The sequence below is a fragment of the Etheostoma spectabile genome, chromosome 15 (assembly GCF_008692095.1).
Source record: "Etheostoma spectabile isolate EspeVRDwgs_2016 chromosome 15, UIUC_Espe_1.0, whole genome shotgun sequence".
Taxonomy (NCBI): Eukaryota; Metazoa; Chordata; class Actinopteri; order Perciformes; family Percidae; genus Etheostoma; species Etheostoma spectabile.
In genome coordinates, this window is record NC_045747.1 from 9,178,614 (window position 1) to 9,201,847 (window position 23,234).

Genomic DNA, 23,234 nt, shown 5'->3' on the forward strand with positions numbered 1-23,234 from the left:
ACACACACACACACACACACACACACACACACACACACACACACACACTATCTCTCTATAAAACACACATCAGTTATCAAGTCCCTTCTTTGTTATAAAACTTCACATCATAATAAAATTAAAAAATAAAAATAACAGCCTTGTAGCTGATTTCTGTGGCCTGACAGGGAAGAGAAAGGCTTTTATGTTCATAAAAGAGCAGCTGACGGTTGCAAACACGGGTGTGAGTCATGTCTGAATGACTGATGTGCTTTGAAAAGCCGCAGAGAGTGAGACATGTTTAGAGGAACTATCCTCACTTCTCTCGATACTCTCAAATTTGTTTTTGTGCTGCAGAAGCTGAACATAAGCACTGACCCTGTACCTGTGTCTCTTTCAGTCAGTGGTAAGTTTACACCGTTCTGAGCAAATAAACCTGATAAAAAGCTTTTCATGTGGATTCTTTGCTTCGAAAAAAAAAACACAAGTAGCCTTCATATTGCCAGGAAAAGGAAAATAAATTACTGTTGAGCAGAGGATGAAACAAGGTCAACACACAGTATTTGCAGATGAAGACCTTCTCTTTGGAGAAAAAGCAAGCCTAAAGAGAATGACCATGCATCGGTTTCCAAGTTGCTCTAAAATACAAGTAAGCATATAAACATATGTGACTCTTCTGTTGCAAGTCAAAGTGTTAGTTAACCAGTTAAAGCCTAGTATCTTTATGTACACACACAAAAGTCTTTACCGTTGTTAAGGAAAAACACAGGAGCAGTGCAACTCATTTCACATAACCTTGATGACTTACACAGAAGGATTTAAAGGAGAATTCCCGTCGAACACATAGCTCTGTTTGTAAATTTGAAGTGCTGTCAGTAGAGAGAAAAACAAAAACAATCGGTGCTGTCTACATCATGTTATCCTCCTTCTAGAGTTAGCACCCGACAGGCTTAAACAGGGCAAGTTTTAAACGTATTAAAAATGTATTAATTTAATTCAGCTGTGTTTAGTTCTGGTGTTGAGACGACAGTTAGAGAGCTTTGCGACCGTCTGCAAACTACAACACAGAAAAGAGATAAAACAAAAATTTGTAGGCAATCAATTTAATGATTAAATAAGGTAGTGTCTCCAAACTTACCTCAATTATAAATTGTCTCCTGCTAGTTGTACTACAGCACTTTTAAAAAATAAGCATATGCTTATTTTTGAAAATATGTTTGTATATCTTTTCTGTGTTGTAGTTTGTAGACGGTCTGTGACCTTTGAATGACCTGATGTTGTCTAAGCTTTCCTTTAGGCTCATCATACCCACAACATGGTGTTTCTGGAAATTTCACCACAACTATACTATAACAACCAATACTGTCCCCAGGAAGTGTACACTTTGTGGAGGATACACTTTTTAATGAAATGTGACTCATTGTTTGCATAGCGGTTTCACAATTTATATCAAAATATTATTGTCATCTCATTGACAGTTCTTTGGGTAGTAGATCTCATGTGTTGAATGACATGCAGTACAGTGAAAAAAAGTAGAGGTGAAAGATCAATTATGTATTTCTTTGGAGGTAAGTCAAGAAGTGAATGAAATCAGCTCACAAACCCATCAGCAAAATTATGAATGTCTGAATATGAAAAAAGGAAATCAATAATTTAAGGCTTTCAATATATCGAAGGGAAAAGATAGGAGTGGGTAAAATGTCAAATCCAGCAAAATGGAGATTCAGTGTGAGCAGGCTGAAAGGGCTTAAAGTCTTTAACCTGCAAATGTGTCACTTTGCCACATTTTCATTAAAATAAATTGAGCCACGCACCATCCAACGTAATGGCAGGAATATAGATGCAGAGGTTTCTTTTAAGTATGTGCCATGTTTTTAAGATTGTGTGCACATTGGCAGTCCTCATTATCATGATAATCTCTGTGGCATAGGTGCCAATTATTTCCAGAGTCATGTACTGTGTGTCAGAGGGGGGTGTGGGGCTCTGCGCCTCCCTGTCAATCAAACTTGTCAATCCTCATGTCAGTCCTCGTAAACACAATTCCTCTGAAATGTTTTTCTTTGGTCTAAAGAAGCTTAAATTCTTGGAAAAAAACGGATCTCTGTTTATATAGAGTGCATTTATTATTGCTAGACATATGCTATTTGAAATTTCAAATTTAGGATGATAGAACAAAGGCCACGATAAAACAAAGCTGAAAAAAACAAGATAAAATAAATTACATAAATATGTTGTTCTTGTCTATTGTCTGTTTTCCTTTCTCCTTACCAACTTTTGGGACCTTATTGTTTATTGAACAAACTAACAAGCAATAGATTTAATTTGTTAGCTAAAGAAGTACTTGACAACGACAACAACGACTTGTGAAGGACAGATAAGAACAAACCTTCAAGAGTCTACAGCCATGATAGACTGCAAGTCTCCACATAGGCACAGCTAACATCTGAATGTTAACTTACTAATACAACACTAAAATGTTGATGCTTAGTTGATGTTGTTGATGTTTACCATTTCCTACTTTCATACAAAAGTTATAGGTCCTTCTGTCTGGATGATAAAAGGAACGTGATAAAAAGCCAGAGTAACCACAACAACAAAAGATGACGCCAACACATTTGTTCATGCCAGAGAGTATAAGAGAGAAAAACAGATATGCATTGGATTTTGTGTGTCTCTGCGAAAGTGAAAAGTGGATTTCAGTGGACAAAAAGTGCACAGTCACCTACTCTTCGGAACTGAACCACCAACTACCGCTGACCTGACAGGACACAATGCGGAGCACCGTACTCGGCGGCACAAAACTCTGTAGAGGCTTAAACAGCTAGCAACTTCCGCTCTGTAGCGTGGAGCTCTGTAGCCAATGCCACTTGGCCAGTCAAGGTCTCCTAGTTTTTGTATTTAATATTATACGTTTTAGTATGCATAACTTTTCGTATGATATCACACAAACCCGTTCATGAGAATGCATTGAAATAGTTGCTGTGACAAACGAAAGGTTAATACAGAAACAGACAACCAATGTAGACAATGATTGGATGAAGACAGTGCAGGACCACTGGCTTCCAGATTAATCTGACAAATCTAACACATTAGAAAGGTTTTCGGGAAAAATAAATAAGTAAAAGTGACTTAGTTTATATCTCTGCAACAATTGCGAATGTTTTTTCCTGAAACAGAAAAAAACTGCTTATGCAGCATATTTCTTTATAGAGCCAAAGCTCTGTACACAAAACATGTTTCTTTAAATTGACCTCATAAACTGTCTAACCTTGAATATTTTGTCTTTTCAGACACTACTAACACCATCAGTTCATTATAATATTTCAGGATAAAGACAGTGCAGACAATATGATTTATACAAGCCTGTCCCACTTAGATAATGGTTGATACATTAAAGTTGTATACTTGCATAAGGGGTGGTGGGGCACTTTAATTCATGAAAAAGCTGAAAAGTCTTTGATTTCTCTAAATAGTTCTTGGTGCTTTTTTAAGCTGAAATAAGAGATAGACAGTCGCCAAGTCATATTTTTGTTCTGAGAGCTTCTGAGTTGCTTTGACCTTTGTCAGCCCCCTCTCAGGTAAACACCTTCCTTCTGCAGAGTTGCAACAAACTCAAAGAAACATAAAAGGCACTTTTCTGCTGAGCAGGCAAAAATGCAGTGTTATGTAACAAAAATCAGCACAGTGATAGAGAGTTGATGGCCCTCCAAACTCTCCATAACAAAGAGGTAATAGAAAATGTGCAACAACAACAAAGAAAAATGAGATTACCCCCCCCCCCCATTTTGGTGAAGTTATTTCCATAGAGCTAGTCGTACACTTAATTTTACTTATTTTATTCCTTCTGGGAAAGTTCCAACAACAAGCAGGCAGCTTAAAACAACTTTCTTAGTCTTGTTGTATCTGAGTGGTTTCTTGTGTGCACATAAGCATCCAATCTGTTTTGTCACTTTGCAGCTGAAATCATAGTAAATGAAAATGTCCACAGAAAGCAGCTGAACACCGACTTTTCTGCAGGACTACGCTCACTGGCTGCATCATACCGTACACGTCTAGTCAAGGAGAGGCAATAACTGAAGCAGTGGTGCTGACAAACTAGTAATGTTCCATGCAGGAGACCAAATTACAGGTGATGTGTGATTGAGTAGGTAATGAATGAGGATTACTGAGTGCCATGCCCTCACTAACTGGTGTAGAACCTGATGGTGCAGAATAATCCACAATATGTTTCTTCACATGACACTGGAACAAGTCTCCACTTATTATAAATGAATGGTATTTGATATTCATTTCACTGCATTATTTATTGACCCTTTCTATCTGGGGCAGTGGTACCATGACATTTAACTCACAGCTATGAGGTAGGCAGGCAGCCATTTCATTTGAAGCAAACCCATGCCCCAGCTACAGACAGTGATAGATGAATAAATGCACATAGATGGTTTCATCTCTCTCATTGCTTTTATTGGGTTTTACAACACAGACACATACTGTAAGCATGATCACGTAATCAAGCACCAGTACTTGCGAACACATACACACACGCCCACACACAGATTAGAGGAGGAAAGGTACACAGAAGTCACGGTTCGATTCATACCTTGGTTCACACATCATGGTCCGTTTCGGTACAGAGGAGTGAAAAGCAAAACAAAAATGCAGAAGGCATTTTTTTTTTTTAATCGTGCATGTCTCTTGCTGTACCACCTAGTGTCATACAGTCACTCCCCTGAGCTGGCTGCAACAACTTGAAGTATGTAAAGTAAAATGTAAACCGTTAACAATAAGTACCCCACATCATCTCTAGACTCTATCTGTAACTTGTAAACAAAATAAGACAATCAACTACAAAACTGAAAATACAGCATTTCTTATTTATGATACTAAGGCGAGACCTTCCTCCACAAAAGATAAAAGAAAGTATTCTTGCTATTAAGTGCGACAGGCATACATTTCTAATTTCTACTCTGCCATGACGTCCTGCAGCTTCTCAGCTAGGTGAGTGCTTGTGTGCTGCTCATACTTTCATTTCCCACTCGTAGCACGCAAAGTCCAACCCTCAGTTGTTAGTGAAACACAGGGTGCAGCTGACAACTCATGCTCCATCGTCTGTGTTAGGTTGTATAAGGAAGGGACTACAGGTTGCCTCATTTGTGGATAGGATGACATGTTGTAACAAGGTTCGAGTAAATACAGTGAATATAGGCGTATTGAAAATGACATTCAAATTCCAATCGCTTTAGTGATTTTTTGGCCCCATTTGTATTTGTTTCTAAAGGCTGGTTAAGGAGGAGAAGTTGGACAGTCAACACACAGTCCTCGTCTTATTCACCACTCTCTCGCCTGTACTACTGTAACTGACTGGGAAACTTAAGTTTTAGATAGGCTACTTGTCCTTAGCATAGACAGTTAAAGAAATGTATCAACAGATTCCATTGCTCTGGACGGAGACCAGTAAAGGCTATTAGAAGCACGTTTCTGGTGATGGCTGAGCATTACTGCGTAGCCTCCAACCGAGCTTGGCGACGTAGATGTGACATGAGCAACGTGTCTGAAAGTTGTAAGTCTTCTGGTAGCTGTACCAAGCAAAATCTCAATCATTCCCAATCTTGCAGAGACGGAGAGAGTAGGTATATGTAAGGAGATGACATAGGCACAGGCTAATTGTGTTAACTAAAATGCTAGTTAACATTAATAATTCAAACTAAACAGCTAATGTAAGTTTATGCTTACCCTGTACTATACTGTGATTCCTCTACTGTGCGACAGTAAGTCACGTGGTTATGACACAATCGTTATAACCTATTTTTACAAAAACATCTGCTACGGAGCGAAAACGTTAATTACAAGGTAATGGAGCCTTTTATACATTGTCGTGTTTCTTCAGAAATAAACAACGGACAAATAGATTCTTTAAACGCTTCAGATGTAAAGTTATTTGCTGTCAAAGTGGCGTCAAAATGAATGGGAGTAAATGTAATGCTAACGGCGGGTGATGGCTTGGTAGCATTAAAATGGTGCCATAAGGAGCTTTGCTAAGAGAGGAGCGGGAACACTTGGTCCTTAGACTGCTAGCTCTGACTCACTCACTGGACCATCAACATGTAGGCAGAGCTGGGAGATTCAGAGATAAAGGGGGGGTGGGGGGGGGGGGGGGGGTGGGGGGGGGGGGCTACAGATTAGGTGTCCTTAAGAAACATGTATCTAACAGTAGTTCCGCATTACATAATTAACTTGCAAACAAGTTTATTTATTTTTTATACAGTGTATACTCCACGTAAATTCATGCACCAAACTGAGACACCCGTACTATTTTGGTTCAATACAAATGGATGTAATGTTCCACCCCTAATCATAATAATAATAATAAGTAGGAGCAACTGTAGCTGCAAAGTAATTCATCATTTTAAAATCAGCATCAATGTCAGACTGTTCAATAAGAATAATTGTATTATATTTATAGAGAATGTATTCTAAACCAGGTTAGAGCTATTGATCTGCAAAGTCAATATGAAACAGAAAGTTTTTGTCTTATGAGACTGCTTCACTGGATCGGTGCCCGAGCGCTGATCAATTCTAATGTTATGAGAATGCTGTGGGGATTTGAAAATGTTCAGCTACAAATCAGCAGGACTGGAGCCTGTATCTTGGCTTAAGGACATGTTGGCAGACCAGCAAGTCATAAAAAACTAAAAAATGTTGCTTGCCATTGCCTTTAAAAAATCATTAGAAAAATTATTCATATGACTGTTTTCTGATCTGCCAGGGCTATGGTTAAAGCTAATCTAATCAATAGTTGTTACATGATGTCATATTATTACAATAAATAAAAAGACGAACCCACAGAAAGTCATCACCTGACTTTCCCTCCTGCTCTACGAAGCAATAAATAATTTCTTTCAGGTCATTGTTTTTGTGCAACTTTACAAGCTCGTTGTGGGACTGGCTCTAGTGGCTGTAATTTTTCACCAAGGCTGAATTTTCTGAAAGAGACGAGCTTACGAGCAATCTCTCTAATCACCAGAGCAGTCTGTTGATCTTTCTAAATGGTGGTTTTCAGGAACTGCAGGTTCATTGACAGACAGAGAGCACTGAATTGTTCCGGTTTGACAATCCTTTTGATTCCCGTCAATAGCAAATGATCTTAGCTTTGAATGATAGCACCACAGGAGACAGGCTGCTTTTTAACCAGAACAACCCAGACATATTATTTGCAGCAGAGGCCTAAATTGACTCTTATAGTCTCCCTGAAGCACTGCTTTTGACAAGACGACATTTATCATGTTACTAATTGGCTTGTGTATTTCTGCTCCAATGGCTTACTCCTACAAATGCTTGCCATTGTGTATAACATAAACAATGGATAGATGAATGGCCCTGACCATAACAGACCACATGAAACACAGACACGGATGTAAGCTGAAGCTTGAAATGCATCTGCACAATAAAAAAAAACTTACAGATCTGTATATTTAAAGATATTGCACTTATATCTTTAAACCACCTAAAACCCAATTATACTATCCAAATGACAGCAGCTGATATTTCAGACGTAGCCAGTCAGAGGATAAGATGAATTGTTTTGACCGAGTGTCTCTCACCATAAGCGTTAAGTCTTTCTCCCTGAGATGATGGACAGCTTCTATGACGTTAATGCTTTGTTTGCCTAAATATCACCCAACTGGGTAGACAATAATTCACCACAGAGAGGAGCAGATCTGGAGCAGAGGAGAGAATGATTTGCCCCTCTGCTTTCTCCCTCTTCTTCAGAGTGGCATTCATCACCATTAATGTTCATTAACATGAGTTAGTGCTCGTTAAGGCAGCAGTGTGCCAGCAGGTATTTGTAGCTTGTCGAAAGCATATCTCCTTACAGTAACAGACACTGACTAAATGCGGATGTGGAGAGGAGAAAGAAAGGAGAAAAAGGCTAAGCAGGGCAGGTAAGAATTTGTCAATCTGTGTCCCCAAAGATTGCACCAAGTTTATCTCTGGGAGAGTAAAAACAAACCTCGACAGTCAGAGGTGAAGCTGTGCCAGTGCAGCAATAAAAAGTAAGATATAGCAAATAATAAAGAGAATTGGGTACAATTGCATTTATAACAAACTTTTAACACCATCCTGTTAAAAGCATATATACTTATAGTGTGTTTTACTGCCTGGGGCAACATATTAATTAGGTGTCCCTCCTGTCCGACTTCTGCACTCAAACAACCCCATCTCTGTCCTTGAGCTGCCATTCACATCTGGAGCTAAAGATAACCCTTTTTCTGTTTTTAATGACCTCTCACATCTCACAGATGGGCATATCGTATTTCTCTGGCAGAAGCTGGTGACAAAAACTCTCATTTCCGTAACAGCTGCTTTGCTGCTCTGAGAGAAAGGACATTTTTTTCTGATGGACAGTGTCAATTAAAGCAGTTGAAAATGGCTACCACTCCTGTACATATACCACACAGAGGGAAACAACAGGGACGATGACATAATGACACCATGAAGGTAATGGGTAATGGAGGAGATGTTTTTGAAAAGCTTCCATTGTGTGGTGCTAAAGGCTATGTTACAGGTGGCAAATTGGAGATTCATAAAATGTCGGGCTGTTTAGTTTTTCCCCAACTAAAAGATTGTTGCAGTATTTCTTTTTATTTCCTCTCTTGCTTCAAGGTATTATTATTATTATTATTAATAATATTATTATTATTTCTATTTCACAGCTCGCTTTGGAATTTATGTGGATAAACAAAACAAAAAGATACTTAAGGGAGCAATCTTAGTGGCAAAGTTACCACAAAGCAACATACATAATAGCTGAATAAAATACAACAATAAAAAGCCATTATAGCAGCACATGCATATTGTGATGTTCTTTTTCTGTCTATATGCACATAATTAATAAATGACAAAAACTATGAAATGCATGCAATGTCTTGTATTGATTTTTCATTTTCTCTTAAATAGCTGAAGCAATAAAGGGAATATGCCTGCGGCAAGACTGATCTGATTAGAAAACTGCTGCAGGACAGACTGCATCACACAAAATTGTTTTATATAAAGCTCATAAGGCTTTTATACAAGAATGTACACTTTCAGCATATGAAAACTGCTTATCTGTCTGGTCAAACTAATGAATGGTTTCCTTTGTATGAGTGCTTCTGTGATTCTTATCAGTTTCACCCTTCATCATTTAATCTGTTTTCCCTTTTCCTGTTGTCAGAGCGCATAAAGCCACAACATTAACAGTCTGTGTCAAAGAGCAGAACAGGCGGCGCCACAGTGGTCAGCACTGAGTACACCCCATCAAGGCTGACTGCAACCATTCTGTGTCAAATGTGCATGTTCTATCCACAACAGTTTCCTCATGCACTCCAAAGACATGCATGTTAGTGCTATTGACCAGGCCACTGTCCTCAGAACTGGAGCCTGTCTGCAGGAGCTGAAGTGTGGCTCCACTGCTTTGTAATAGTTGGATGGGTCAAATGCAGAAGACAAATTACCCTGAAGGGACTAATAAAATAAAATTTACTCTATTACATTGCTTAATAAATGCCATTCCTTTTTAATTTAATAAACTTAGAGGTATGGTGCTCTGGGAAAACAAGAACAGAGGAGGCATAGCTTCAGATGTTACGAAGCCTTTTGGGACAGCACTTGTGGCCACGATCTAACCACAGTCTTTTAATCTATGAAATAAATTTGATGGAGAATTATTTAAATTAAAAATGACCGTGTCAAACGTGACACTGGCACGTTTATGAAATAACAACAATCTGTTCATGTAAAGTAAGAATGAAAAGATCTGACACAAAACATTCAGGAGGTTTTGTAAGTGGTTAAAACAGATTTACAATTATTAAATATAACAAAGAGCAACAAAAAGTAACCTACCTGTATGTTGTCGAAGGATGTTTTGTTGGTGACGTCGTACAGCAAAAGCAAAGCTAAAATAAAACCGGGAAAAGTTTAAGTGTATGGTTTTAAAATTCATTGACTGAAAATCATTTTACATTGTAACGTGAATTGGTGGAATTCTCAGCAAATGTTTAATTCAATCTTTCACCTTGATGTCTCAACTCCCTTTCAAATTAACTTATGACAGAAATCATTTTCCTTCCAGGCCCCAAGGCTGATTAATTTGAGTTCTCGCCCAGACAAAGTCCTGCATCACAATCAGCCAGACTCAGACAGACCAGAGTTTACTAGTACAGACCAAAAGTTTGGACACACCTTCTCATACAATGTGTTTCCTTTATTTAATGACTATTTACATTGTAGATTATCACTGAAGGCATAAAAACTATAAATGAACACATATGGAATGATGTACTTAACAAAAAAGTGTGAAATAACTGAAAACATGTCTTATGTTCTAGTTTCTTCAAAGTAGCCACCCTTTGCTCTGATTACTGCGTTGCACACTCTTGGCATTCTTGATGAGTTTTAAGAGTTTTTTGAGTACTGCCTTAATGTGACAAACACATGTGTATACCAGTATATGTGTATCGTTTCAAGTACTCAATTTTACAACATGAATGATACACTAATAAGAAAATATACAGTGGGGCTCAAAAGTTTGGGGACCCCAAGTAAAAATTTGTGTTAAAGTGCATAAAGAAGCCAAGAAGAGATGGAAAAATCTCCAAAAAGGCATCAAATGACAGATTAGACATTTGTATAATATGTCACAAAAATTTAGATTTTATTTCCATCATTTACACTTTCAAAATAACAGAAAACATAAAAATGGCGTCTGCAAAAGTTTGGGCACCCTGCAGTGTTAATACCTTGTACTGCCCTCTTTGGCAAGTATCACAGCTTGGAGCCAAGAGTCTTTCAATTCTTGTTTGAGGTATCTTCGCCCATTCGTCCTTACAAAAGTCTTCCAGTTCTCTGAGATTTATGGGCTGTCTGTCACACACTGGTCTTTTAAGGACTATCCATAGATTTTCAATTATGTTGAGGTCAGAAGATTGTGAAGGCCATGGCAAAACCTTCAGTTCACGCCTCTTGATGTAATCCACCATGGATTTTGAGGTGTGTTTAGGATCATTATCCATTTGTAGAAGCCATCCTTACTTTAACTTCAGCTTTTTTTCACGTCAGTGTCCAAAATACTCTTCTCTGAGGGCTTGAAAAGTCTGTCCACTTGGCAATATCTTCACTGTAAACCCAGATTTAGTTGGAATTAAACTTTTTAGTAGTCACTAGCCTACTTATTATTTTTGGTTTTGTTAAAACCATATTGATCACAAAGAATGCAGCGCACAGATCATATAAAGCAGAGATAACTAAGGATGTTACGTTTCTGTATGGGAGGCGTGGGGTCATATTAACTATTTTGCACTGAAGGGGTGGAAAGGCTCACGGGAAAAACATGTTCTTATTGGTTTCTGTAACGGTCTATGTTTCTGTCCTAGGTAAAGTGTGTTTTAAAAATATTCTGGTTAATATTTCTGGTTTGGGTGTGCTTTCATGTTAAGTTGGTGTTTAGTTTTGTATGGTTGATTTAGGGTTCATGTTTAGCTACATTTATTCTTGCACCATGATGGAGACCCGGGGTATGACCGATAGGGTCTGGGCAGTGAGGTAGACACAAGTCTACGCAGAGGATGTTAAAAATTACAATCTATATGCTGTCAACATTTCTGTTTTACTGGAAATCATGTACTAAGAACATTATTCTTGAAACTATACTGTTATAAAAGAAAAACATTTTATAAGACTAACTACTGCCTATAGTTAAATAAATGTTTCATGTTTGTTATATTTTAACAAAAGTAACGCATATTTTCTAATGTTTTTTTGTAGCGCCTACTAATGTAACTTGATTCGTTTATCAACTCATCAGTCTTTGTTAATACAACTTGACCTGTTAAAGCAACACTAAAGCACTTTTTCCGCTTCGGTCATCCTACAGATTGGAAGCGGAATTGTCCATTACCTCTGTCCTAATGTCTCATTTGAACTACAGATCTGCTATCCGATCTGGATAATATGCATAATGTAATTTATACCATGGTCTGGGTGAATACTTGATTCTGATTGGCTGCAGGGTATCCATAAAAAAGTGTTATTGGACACCTACTAAAGGAGTTCCAGTGAAACTGATTGTTCTAAATTAATGCGATATATTAAAACAAAAAGGAAATGTGAATAACACACAAGCTGCAGGAAGTAGTTTACGTTGCACTGCCCCTCTGAACTGACTTTGTTTTACAGTGAATAACGTTATCTCACATCCCGTTCACTGTTCAGATCGCTATTGCAGATAAAATTGTTTGTAAAAGTTGTTATATTGTTTTGGGGACAATGATTTGGCTGGATAGTTAGCTTGTCTTGTTGTTAAACATACTGTCAAATTATTTTTACTGATTGCCAACTGTACACAATGTTATTGACTTTGAATCTTGCTAGCATTGCGTTAGCTTTCTGGCTCGTAGTTGAACTAAAGGGTTTTACGAGCTGAGTGGACTCATATTATATTATTATATTCATATCTCCAGTTGCTAAGGGTGGCGAGTTGTATCTAATGTCCGTTCTATTCCTTGGAGCCGTAAACAACATTTGCATTGCATAAAAATCTTATGGGATGTGAATGATTGTTCCAGATAGTAGTCAAACCCTCAGGCGTAGCCAGGAAAACAGAGTTATTGTTTGGAAAAACTTTAGATTTTGATTGTAAACTGAATTAAAATATAAATGTATGTTTTAACAATATGTTATATGGCAAGTGACAATGGTATAAGTGGGTTAATGCCCTTCAAGGTGTCCGTTGTACATGTGTGTTAATATGAATACAAAAATTAATGATAATACATTTTATAAGACTGATAATATCCTGAGCGACCTAAGAACAAAATAAGAATAAAATAGAATGTAAAAAGGGTAGGCGTAATAAGAAAAATGCTTCAACCTACACCTTTTTGATCAGTGTTGATTATAAACGAGTTAAGACGACACTGCATGAACTAAGGTGACACTTTGTTTTATTTAATTTTTGTTACCATTTATGTTATCTAAGTAATGTTGTGTATTTATGTGATTGACTGAAATAAACTAAACTCAACTCATTGTCAGGTATTAATTAACCTCGGCGTAGTCCATTAATACCTGACAATGGACACCTTGTTGGGCATTAACCCTTATGTAATGGACAATTCCCCTTCCAACTTATAGGGAAAAGTTCTTTAGTGTTGCTTTAAGTTTCACATTTTTTATAAACATAAAGCGCCCATGTTGTGCTCATTTTCAAGTTTATAATTGTATTTTGAGGTTTGGTCAGTACAAGGCAGGGTTAACTGGGAGACTTCCTCTAAACGACGGCACACAACAGGGACATGCAAGTTATTCTTTTGTAGATTATGGTGAACTAATGTGTGTTGTAGCAGTGCTTTGCTGTCGAGACACATTCAGAAACCCGTTTCTAAAAACAGCATGGATAGTTTTTTTTTTTTTTTTTTAAGTTTGTATGCGTGTGGACAGGCCCGGCCCTAAACAATTTGGTGCCCTAGGCAAGATTTTAGGTGGCGCCCCCTTGCATCACTGTACAGTTAACTGATGTTAAAACTAACAGATAGCGCTCGCTATTTATTGATTAGCCACCTATGTCATGCTAACGGCTAATGCTATTATCGATCATTGTTCTGCAACAGCAAAATAATATAATTATCATCATCAACTTTACTGTAACATTACCTCTGTCTTGTCACGTTTTTCCTCCCTACTTTTCTTTTTTTCCTCCCCTGGGCACCAGACAGTTTAGGACGCTTTGACATATGAGATTTAGATGCAGGTAAAAGAATCGGGCTTGTTTTTTAATTAGGTGACGTTATAGTAGGTGACCAGTTTCTCAGACAAAATTCGGGGACATTTTCAGCTCAGAAGCGTATTTACCTCCAAACACGTCATGTTTTATTTTTGTAAAACTTAAAACGGGACACTAGACCTAGATGTTCTCATTAGGGGCTGAGCCCCCCAAGGTACTCATCCAGACCCACCCCTGCTGCTGTTCCTACTCCACTCCACTACCCCTCAAGAATGAAAATCCTAATATTTCAAGATAAAAAGCCCAAATATTTCAAGATAAAAGTCCTAATATTTCAAGATAAAAAGTCCTTATATTTCAAGCTAGAAAGTCCTTATTTTCAAGATAAAAATCCTCCTTATACTTCAAGATAAAAGTCCTATATTTAAAGTAGAAAGTCTTAATATTTCAAAATATAAAGTCCTAATGGTCCTAATATTTCAAGATAGAAAGTCCTTATAGTCCTAATATTCAAGATAGAGTCTTAATATTTCAAGATAGAACCTTATAGTCCTAATATTTCAAGATAGAAAGTCTTAATATTTCAGATAGAAAGTCTCATATTTCATAATGTTGTATGTTTACTGAACTACATTTATCTGACAGCTTTGCTTTACTGCTCAAGGCTTGTTTCTGCAACAGCTCATTGAGAATCAATACAATAAAAACTACTGAGGACATATTTCCTTTGACATTGATGCAGATTAAACGAGATCGCTGCAATGTAAGTAATAGGATAATGTCCGCTTTGTATTTACGTCATAAAAGCGCTTGTTTAGCTGCTAACAGACTAGATTAATATTCTAAGTGTCTGACAACATTATGGAAAGATTTCTAAGGAGGTCGCCCTTTCTGTTAAGATTAAGACCTTTTAAAACATAAAAGTCAGAAATTGCGTTCGCTAAACGCACCAGACTCCATGTAATAATCAGTGCTTTTTAGCATCGTAAAATACGCTTCTAAAACCTCTCTGACACCGCTGGCTCTGGCGGTCTGGAGCCTGCGTGTGTTGGGGTGTGCGATTTCGGCTACGTTTTTTCTTTCATTCCAATTTCGGGTCTTTCATTGAAAACCGGGGACTTTCCGGGGACAGATCCAGCCGGGACAGGTAGCCAAAATAGGGACTGTCCCGAACCGGACGTCTGGTCACCCTACGTTCAGGTACAGCACAGGCCGGGCGCCCCCTGGTGGTTTGCGCCCTTAGCATTTGCCTATACTGCCTAAGCCACAGGCCGGCCCTGCGTGTGGAAGTACCAGAGACACAAAATAACACCCCAAAACATTTAGGCACTTCAAACGATTTAAGGCAACGGGTTTCCACTGAAATTTCAAGTAAAGTCAACTAATTTGGGATAAAAGTATTATACCTTACGTTTACAGATGATTTTTCCCTTCTTCAGTCTGGGATGGGATGAATACATGGTTGTGCAAAATTATGAAATGAGACTTACAGGCATATTGTGGAAATATAAACAGTCTACCATCATGCGGTTTCCTTTGTAAATCAGAAAACTGGATGCAATTGTAGAGGTGAAATGTTTCACAGACTTTTATTTCCATCCTCTCTCAGGAAATCTGTAATTTACATTTCTTCTTTGTGTTTTGTCTCACTGGTTTTCGGTACATCAAAGTACATGCAAATAAGTGAAACCAAGATAATCATATAAACTGTAAAAAGCATCCTGAAAACTGAAAGTAGAGTTTAACACAAAAATGAGTTGGGAAAAAAAGATGGCTTTTCTCCCACACAGAGCATACAGTGCATATTCACTAACATCGAAAATGTTTCTCTCTCTCTCTCTCCATAATCACAGAGTCCCTCAACCCTCCCACACTCATCCTGGATGCAGCAGTACTTTAGGTATGGATTTACCTTAAGCTCCGTTCTGGTCTCAAAAAGTTACAACAGCAACCATTGGCTTCAATAATGATTATTTCCCTCATGGAGAAGTGTGTGTTTGCACATAAAACATTATGTGTGTGTAAATGGGTTTAAGGTCATAAAAGTACTCCTCCCGACCTCCTCTAAACTGTTGTTTCTGTGCATCCTTCAGTGTGTCATACTGTCACTGGGCACTGACTGTAACATCAATATTGATGAACATCAACAGCAATAAACTATAAAACAGTTACAGTAACTCATGGCTAGCAGATGTATTTTTGGGACCCTGAGCAGAATGTGATTTGTGGCCGATGGTGTTAAACACAGCACAGCTTCCTGTCCTCAAGTTTGCATAATTAAATATTCATATTGAGGTGTTGTCAGACTTGGCAATGTTGTCATAATGTTGCACTGGTGCTGATAAATCTGGCAAAATATTGGTGGACTTTGGTATAGTTCTGCAATACTGTGTATACATATATTTCGAGCACACAAGTTTTTTTCTTGTGTAGTGCAATAGATGTCAAACCAGCCAAAGTGTTCACTCTGGTAAAAAAAATAAAAAAAATCAGGTGTACTTATAGGGATAAAAGATGAGAATCAACTAGATTAACCATTACAGTAGTAATATAGTGCTTGTTCATGAGTCTAACAATACATTATGGCCATTAGGAATATAGTGTTATTTAACATAAAATACTTCTTGCACCTTTAACCTTCCTACATACAGCTTGGGTGTATCAGTTTCAAATTCTACAGAAAAATGAGCACCACTACTTTTACCCTCTGCCACACAGCACTTAAAGATTCACATACAACTCAAGGTGTAGCAGAGGTCGGTTGGCATTTCACAGAGATACTCTGATGTAGCCAGATGTACAGTGCAGCTTACCCTACAACTGCTGTGTTACATGATCAGTTCACTGTGGGGATACAAAGAAGGACAAAAGTACACTTTGCAGAAAGAAACTTTGTTTCAGAGTTGAAGAAGCGCACAGTGACTGATAGAGTTTACACACGGTGTGAAGGTAGCGGGGAGATCAAAATATACGCGCTTGTGTTTAAACAAAAATACTGAAAGCAGGAAAAACCAAAGTTGAAGAGCCTTTTGTGAAACACTTCAAAAACTTCAAAAGCTTACTGAGAGTCTGTTGCTGAAACAGGAGTTTGTTTAGGTTAGACAAAGTTGCAGTGAATCACGCTCAGCAGAATTCATAGGCTTGTTATCTACATTAGTGTTCAAGTAATGAGTGGACTGCGGTATTACCATTGGCACAAAAGATGTTCATTTACATGAGCCTGTCAAGCTCTCATAAATCCTCCAAACGCCACTAAAGGTTTGATGTACTATGTCTAATTATTTTGCCACTCCAGCTCTTCGAACAGGCAGTTGAGAAGGTGATCAGCATTTAAAAAAAGTAATCTGGGTGAACACAGTTCTGTGGTATAGGTAATGCAACTGCCTGAACTTATCTTGAGATATGCTTCATGGTAGTAATCAAAAAGTAATTGAAAATCCTGACACTGGGATGTCTGAGGCTATGCTTCAAAGATGTGTGATCTGGTTTTCAGAGGAAGGCAAGTTCCCTGGCATCTTGCCTGAAACTGGAACCTGCTAAACACCCTCTGGGGACTAATTTTCCAGGAGACAGAGTCAAATAAATTCTGCTATACTTACACAGGCTATCCTCCAACACATGACATGCATAATGGGGATAATACACAGATAACTTATACTCACTAAATCATGCACACACAACCTGTCCCTGCTTAAGTTTCGTAAACTTAAATAGATTATACAGACACAGATCCAGACAGTAAAACTTCCCTTTGATTGCATAGGGATCCATGACTGCCCAGAGAGTAAAAGACCAAACCAGGTGATGCATTCTCCATACATATGGGTGGGGGTTGCATGTGTAAAGGTAAAATCCTTGAGTTCTTCCAGGCTCAGTCACTGAAACACTTACTGTTTATGCTATATAGCAGTAGTATGTGTGAACTGGGGATAGCATCATGGGAAAACTGTGTTTAGACTCTGGCGTGCACCTGGTTCTGTATAATGGCTTTACATAAAAAAACCACTGATTGTTCAAAATAATGACTCCCAGAACATGGCAGTCCACTGTACATATCATAACTGCTGAACAGACATTGTTTGTGTGTTTTACATGTCTTTCTCCTAACATAATTTAACCCGAATGGTTGAAGAAAGACACAACATGACTAATCCGAGGATAATATTTGTTTATTGCTCAGGGTTCAGGTTTGTGACTCATACACCAGGTTATGTGGATTTGTTTAAAGTGTAACTTTTCTGTGCTTTCTTAATTAGGTTAATCGTGGACACCTGAGGGCCCCAGTGTGTGCTGATTATTTAAACCGGATACTAGTGCAGAAGGGGGAGTCTCTTTTTCCACATCCCCGTCAGCGGAGGCGTCCCCCATCCAGCATGTGACTGCTGTTGCTTTTGTGTTTTGTGTTTTGTTTCTCGTTTGTGTTAATAAATTACTTTTGTTATACTGTGACGTGTGGTGCGTCTCCATATTTGTCACGATCCGAGAGCCAGGTTGTGACAAAAGCAATTTACTAAAAGCAGCTCTGACTTGATTACCAGCTTATTACCAGGAACCAATGGAGTGTTGCAACTAGGAGCTTTCTAAATGAACTTGCATAGTTAATAATAATTACATTGTGAGGAATAAAAGTAGACATAGACACACTCCCATCGGTGATGACTGATTACAGTTCATCAAAAAGTCCCGTGCATCCTGAATGGGTTGTCCTTCCATCCCAGGAGAGGAGTTATAAAACCTTAGTGCTTGATAAAACTGCCCAGTGGACAATCAGTTAAAACAATCTTATCTACACTTGTTGGAACTATTCATTGTTTTGTTAAATGTAATAGTTAAATATTTATTTATTTACTTTCAGTTTTTCTTGAATCATACAGCTACATGAATTTGTTTATCATTAGTAATTTATGTGGGTTATTTTTAGTATCTGTTAGTGCTTTTGTTTTGAAGGTACAAGGCAGTCTTAGCCACCAGGTGTAGTCTACATTTATGGGTGAACAGGTACAGTATGTGGAAGGTAGACACCATGGAGGGCTGATGGTTTTTTACCAGAGCCTAGAGACGCCATTGCTCCTTTTTGGGAAATGTTTGTTTGCCGAGATACTGGATTAATAAACCTCGCAGAATGTCATCTCTGCCTGGACAATGAACGTTTTAATCTCGGCGTAAGATTCACTCCTTTGGTTGGACATTGAGTTTTTAGTTTGTTTTCTTTCAATCTGAGGACAATTCACCACTACAACACCTTAAAACTAACACAGCTGTGAATTATAACTGGTATAAAAACTATATTTATTGTCATGTCAATACAGCAGGTCTAAACAAGAAATCTCCAAAAACTCATTATACCTTAATGTGCACAAGAACAGTGTCCAATGTATTTAAATGTATGCGTATTAGAGCTTCTTCTCCACCTGCCACAATATGTGATCTACACTCCATTCATCAGGTGGTATGCCAAAATGTAACACTAAAACTGCACTCTAATGAGGCCATAATCTGCAAGAACACTGGTTGTATGTCAAGTATCTGAACAACAAATAGAAACTGCTTTTTAACTCAGAAATAAATCCTCTGTTGTACAACAATCTCAAAAGCGTATACAGGTGTGTGTCTCACCATGGGCGTCACGGTAGTAGGCATGAGTGACACTACGGAAACGCTCCTGTCCAGCTGTGTCCCAGATCTGCAGAGGATAAGAGAGGAAGATAATCACTGAATAGAGAACAACGTTTCTATCTTTTTAATAAGTCCTCTGTTTGCTCAGCCATCCCACAGGTGCTATTGTGAAATCATTCAATATACTCCTGTGAGACTGGATAACTATGGAATATGGAAATGAGATGTGTATGGTCGTATGAATTCAGCACTGAAAAGGATCTATACTTCAAGCTGCACTCATTTATTTATTTTGGCCACCAAGTGCAGTGCAGCAAGCTGTAAAGACAACGGTGACATGTTATCACCATATATGTCTTAGCAAATGGTTACCTATGCAACATTACCATTAATTAGGAGTTATGTTTACTTCCAGCTGATTAATGTAAGTCCAATATTTTTTTGCCATTAAGTGCTAAGCAATTTAAGAATCCATTGTATAACAAATACTGATTCATAAAGATTTAAAGTTCCCATTCCTAATATGTAGCTGAGTCATAATATCATGCTGTCAGCTGTGTTTAGTTCCATTTGTCCCAATGTCCAACCTCAGTGGAATAGGGCTAATTAATTTCCTCTTTTTTCTATCAGGCAGCACTGTCTCTCATCACAATTTGGCACCAATGGAAATTACAGTTTCTTCTCTTCCTAGAGCAGATGATGTGTTGATGTTTTTTTTTATTTTTTTTATTTTTTTCAGGATTTTTTCTGGACCCTCTCACTTCCTCTTTTTTCTTGTCTCTGAGATGCATCAGCTTTGCTGCTGATTCTGCCTCCTAATCCCCCCCCTCTGGCGCAACACCCCCCCAAGGATCCACGTGACGGTAATGACGAATGGCAATTACTGGAGAAACTAGGAAAAATAACTCTCCCTCTCTCTGTTCATAGGCTACAGGGTGCGCTACAAATGGACGTTGAGCCAATTAACCTCAAATAAATATATTACAGAGCAAAGGCCAACTCCACCAGCCTCCAACCACTCCTAATTAAGATCATTAGGGATGATTCACATGATTACTTCCTCTGTGAGAAATATCAAACATACAACAATGCTGAGTTTTTAGTAGGTGTAGTGAAATAGTGAATGAAGTGTGGAGTAGGGAATAAAACTCAAAGCCTGATAGAAAGTATTTATGGAGATGGATAAACCCTAATTATCTTTTACAGGCTTTTGGTATCAACATCATTGATTTCTTCACAAAACGAGGCCTCAGACAGATCTTTACTTCATCTTGTGCGATTAGGCAAATGCATAAGCTAGCTAAAGTGAATAACAGGCACTGCTAAAGCTAAAATGGGTATTATCTTGGAGACGTACTGTAGGTGTAGGAAAACAGGGTCAGGAAACATGATCTGACAGGAGGCTAAAATGCCAGGGGTTAGAACCTGATTGTTATTTAGTTTACAGATTTCTCTTGATGCTGCTCTTATAGAAATTGTGCAGAAACAAGGGTTTGACGATTGTAGGGATAAATTTAGGTTCTTACCTGAAGCTTCACCTTGACTCCATCAATGTTCAGGACTTTATTCTGGAAATGAAAGCAAGGAATCATAAGTGACAGTGACTAAATTTAAACATATTTTCCAACTAGCAACAACTTCTGCAGTGCTAGAGGAGACAACCTCAGATGTGAGTGCGTCAGTTTGTGGTCCAACACCTGGCTGAACTGTCTCTTCCTCTCATCTAGCAGCCACACTCTCTTCTTTCCATCAATATTGCATGTCTCCCCCTCTCTTTAGCCCCTTTTGATAAAGTCTTGCCTCTTTCCTTCAGAGGATTAAACCCCTCTGCTCTCCTTGCCTCCTTCCGTCTCCTCATTTTAGGGTGACATTCCACTGCTCTCGGCTTCGATCTGCTGCACCACACAGCAGAGTGAAGCTCAGCCAAATGGACGTGCAGTTTCACAGGTCAGAGGGTGACAATCTGGAGAGCTAGATGCACAAAGGTTAAACAACCTGCCATCACATTCAATGTAAATCATGCCAGGGGTTGGTTAAAAATAACTTGACTAACTGTATAGAAGAGCTGCTCTTTAACGCAGACAAAAAAATGTGCCTTATGCATTGGGCTCATTCAATGCATAAGGCACATTTTATACATTCCCATTTTTCCGTGACCTAGTGACTGCAGTAGAAAATAGGAGGTCAAGATGTTCTTCTGTGAGCCCCCCCCAACGGCGCACGGCACGCGCACAGCACGAAAACACACACACACACACACACACACACACACACACACACACACACACCACACACACACACACACACACACACACACAACACACACACACCACACACACACACACCACACCACACACACACACAACCACACCCACACACACACACACACACACACACACACACACACACACACACACACACACACCATAATCCCCTATTAAGTTGTTCCTAAGAGCTGCTGCTGACCTTTTAATTTCCCGATCTCTGAGGAGATACAGCAGATATTCAACCCCGACAAGATGCTGTTAAACTGCCAGCGGAGCACTTAGAAATAGATACGTTTTTTGTTGATGTGTTCGGTTGATTTACCCTTCTGAGCGTCGCAAAGGAGGAATTTCATACATATTGCAAGTCGAGCTGTAGTTTGTAAGTGTAATCTAATAGAAATCTGAGTCTCAAAAGACTACATCTCTGTTGTTGTTGTCACTAAAAACAACCCACAATGTGCTTAGAGGCTTCATAAATATTTAGTGACCAAGTAAAAGAGGCTCATGATAGCACCGTGGGGTGGTGAGGATTTTGGGGTGGTTAGTCGGGCTTGATTGCAGTGATAATTATGTTGGATTTGCTAAGAGGAATTACTTCAAATCAGTCAGAACAGGGCATAATAAGACAGATGTAATGAGCACTAATGGGATGATAAAAAAAGTATTTGAGCAGCTTATACAGTATGACTTCTGTGGTAAAAATAAGGTATTAAGGTATTGTAGATTACTTACTGCCAATCCCACTTCATTGTCACCACTTTACTCTGAAAACTTCAACAAGCTTAAACATCTTACAGACATCTGACAAAGCTCAGCTCTGTGTAGTTACAATTTACAGAGGGATGGCTGAGAAGCTTGCACCACTTTTAGGTCAACTTCATTTCCTGAGCCAAACGGCAAATACCCTCCAAACAGATCCCATCTTCAAATTCTAACTGCTCTACACACTAGGTGTTAGCCATTTAATCCCTCCCCAAAAAAGGTACATAAGTGAGGTACAAAATGACTAACAGCACATCACAGGGATCATAAATTACAAATGCACGAGGAGCTTTCAGAGGGGCCCGTGAAGTGTGAGCCAATAAAAGATTAATGGCAGCAGCATGAGGCAAAGAACAGGAACATGATGGCAACAGAAAGGTTGTGTATGACACAAATGAACTGCACTGATAAATATAATGAGAAAAAAAACTATGGAGCTGTTCCTCAATGTATTTTCTTTTGTTATGAAAGCTCATTGGTGCATTAGAATGCCTGGCCCCAACGCGCACATCAGAAATCATAGCAATGGGTAAACAGGTTAAGAACTGAGGGCAGGGTTAGGGTATGAGTATTCCAACAGACAGATGCACACATCAAACATATTCAACCCCTTCAACGTCCCTGCCTACAGAAAGGCACTCATTTAACTGTTGCTTGCTCTAGGGGAAACTACTAGATCTGATGGGTCCTTGTTTCTTCTGGAGTGTGGTCAATTGAATAGATAAATTGAAAACAAGATGGGAATCTCTATTTTTTGCTAATCTTGATTCATACCTGATGAATGAAGAAATATCTCCACAGTGCTGCAAATCCAAATTTCTGTCATTGCACAGTATATATTATCATAT

General features: G+C 38.5%; 1 protein-coding gene across 2 annotated transcripts in view; it reads right to left on the minus strand.

The window, feature by feature from the left end:
• The window catches only part of LOC116703117 (ras-related protein Rab-26), a 63,753-nt gene that overhangs the window by 21,314 nt on the left and 19,205 nt on the right, over positions 1 to 23,234 (minus strand). For both annotated transcript variants that reach the window (XM_032537730.1, XM_032537729.1), the window contains exons 3-5: positions 20,884 to 20,925; positions 19,358 to 19,424; positions 9,865 to 9,917 (exon numbers count right to left, since the gene is read on the minus strand). In XM_032537730.1, coding sequence (XP_032393621.1) covers positions 9,865 to 9,917; positions 19,358 to 19,424; positions 20,884 to 20,925 — 162 coding nt within the window. The remainder of the gene's footprint in view (positions 1 to 9,864; positions 9,918 to 19,357; positions 19,425 to 20,883; positions 20,926 to 23,234) is intronic.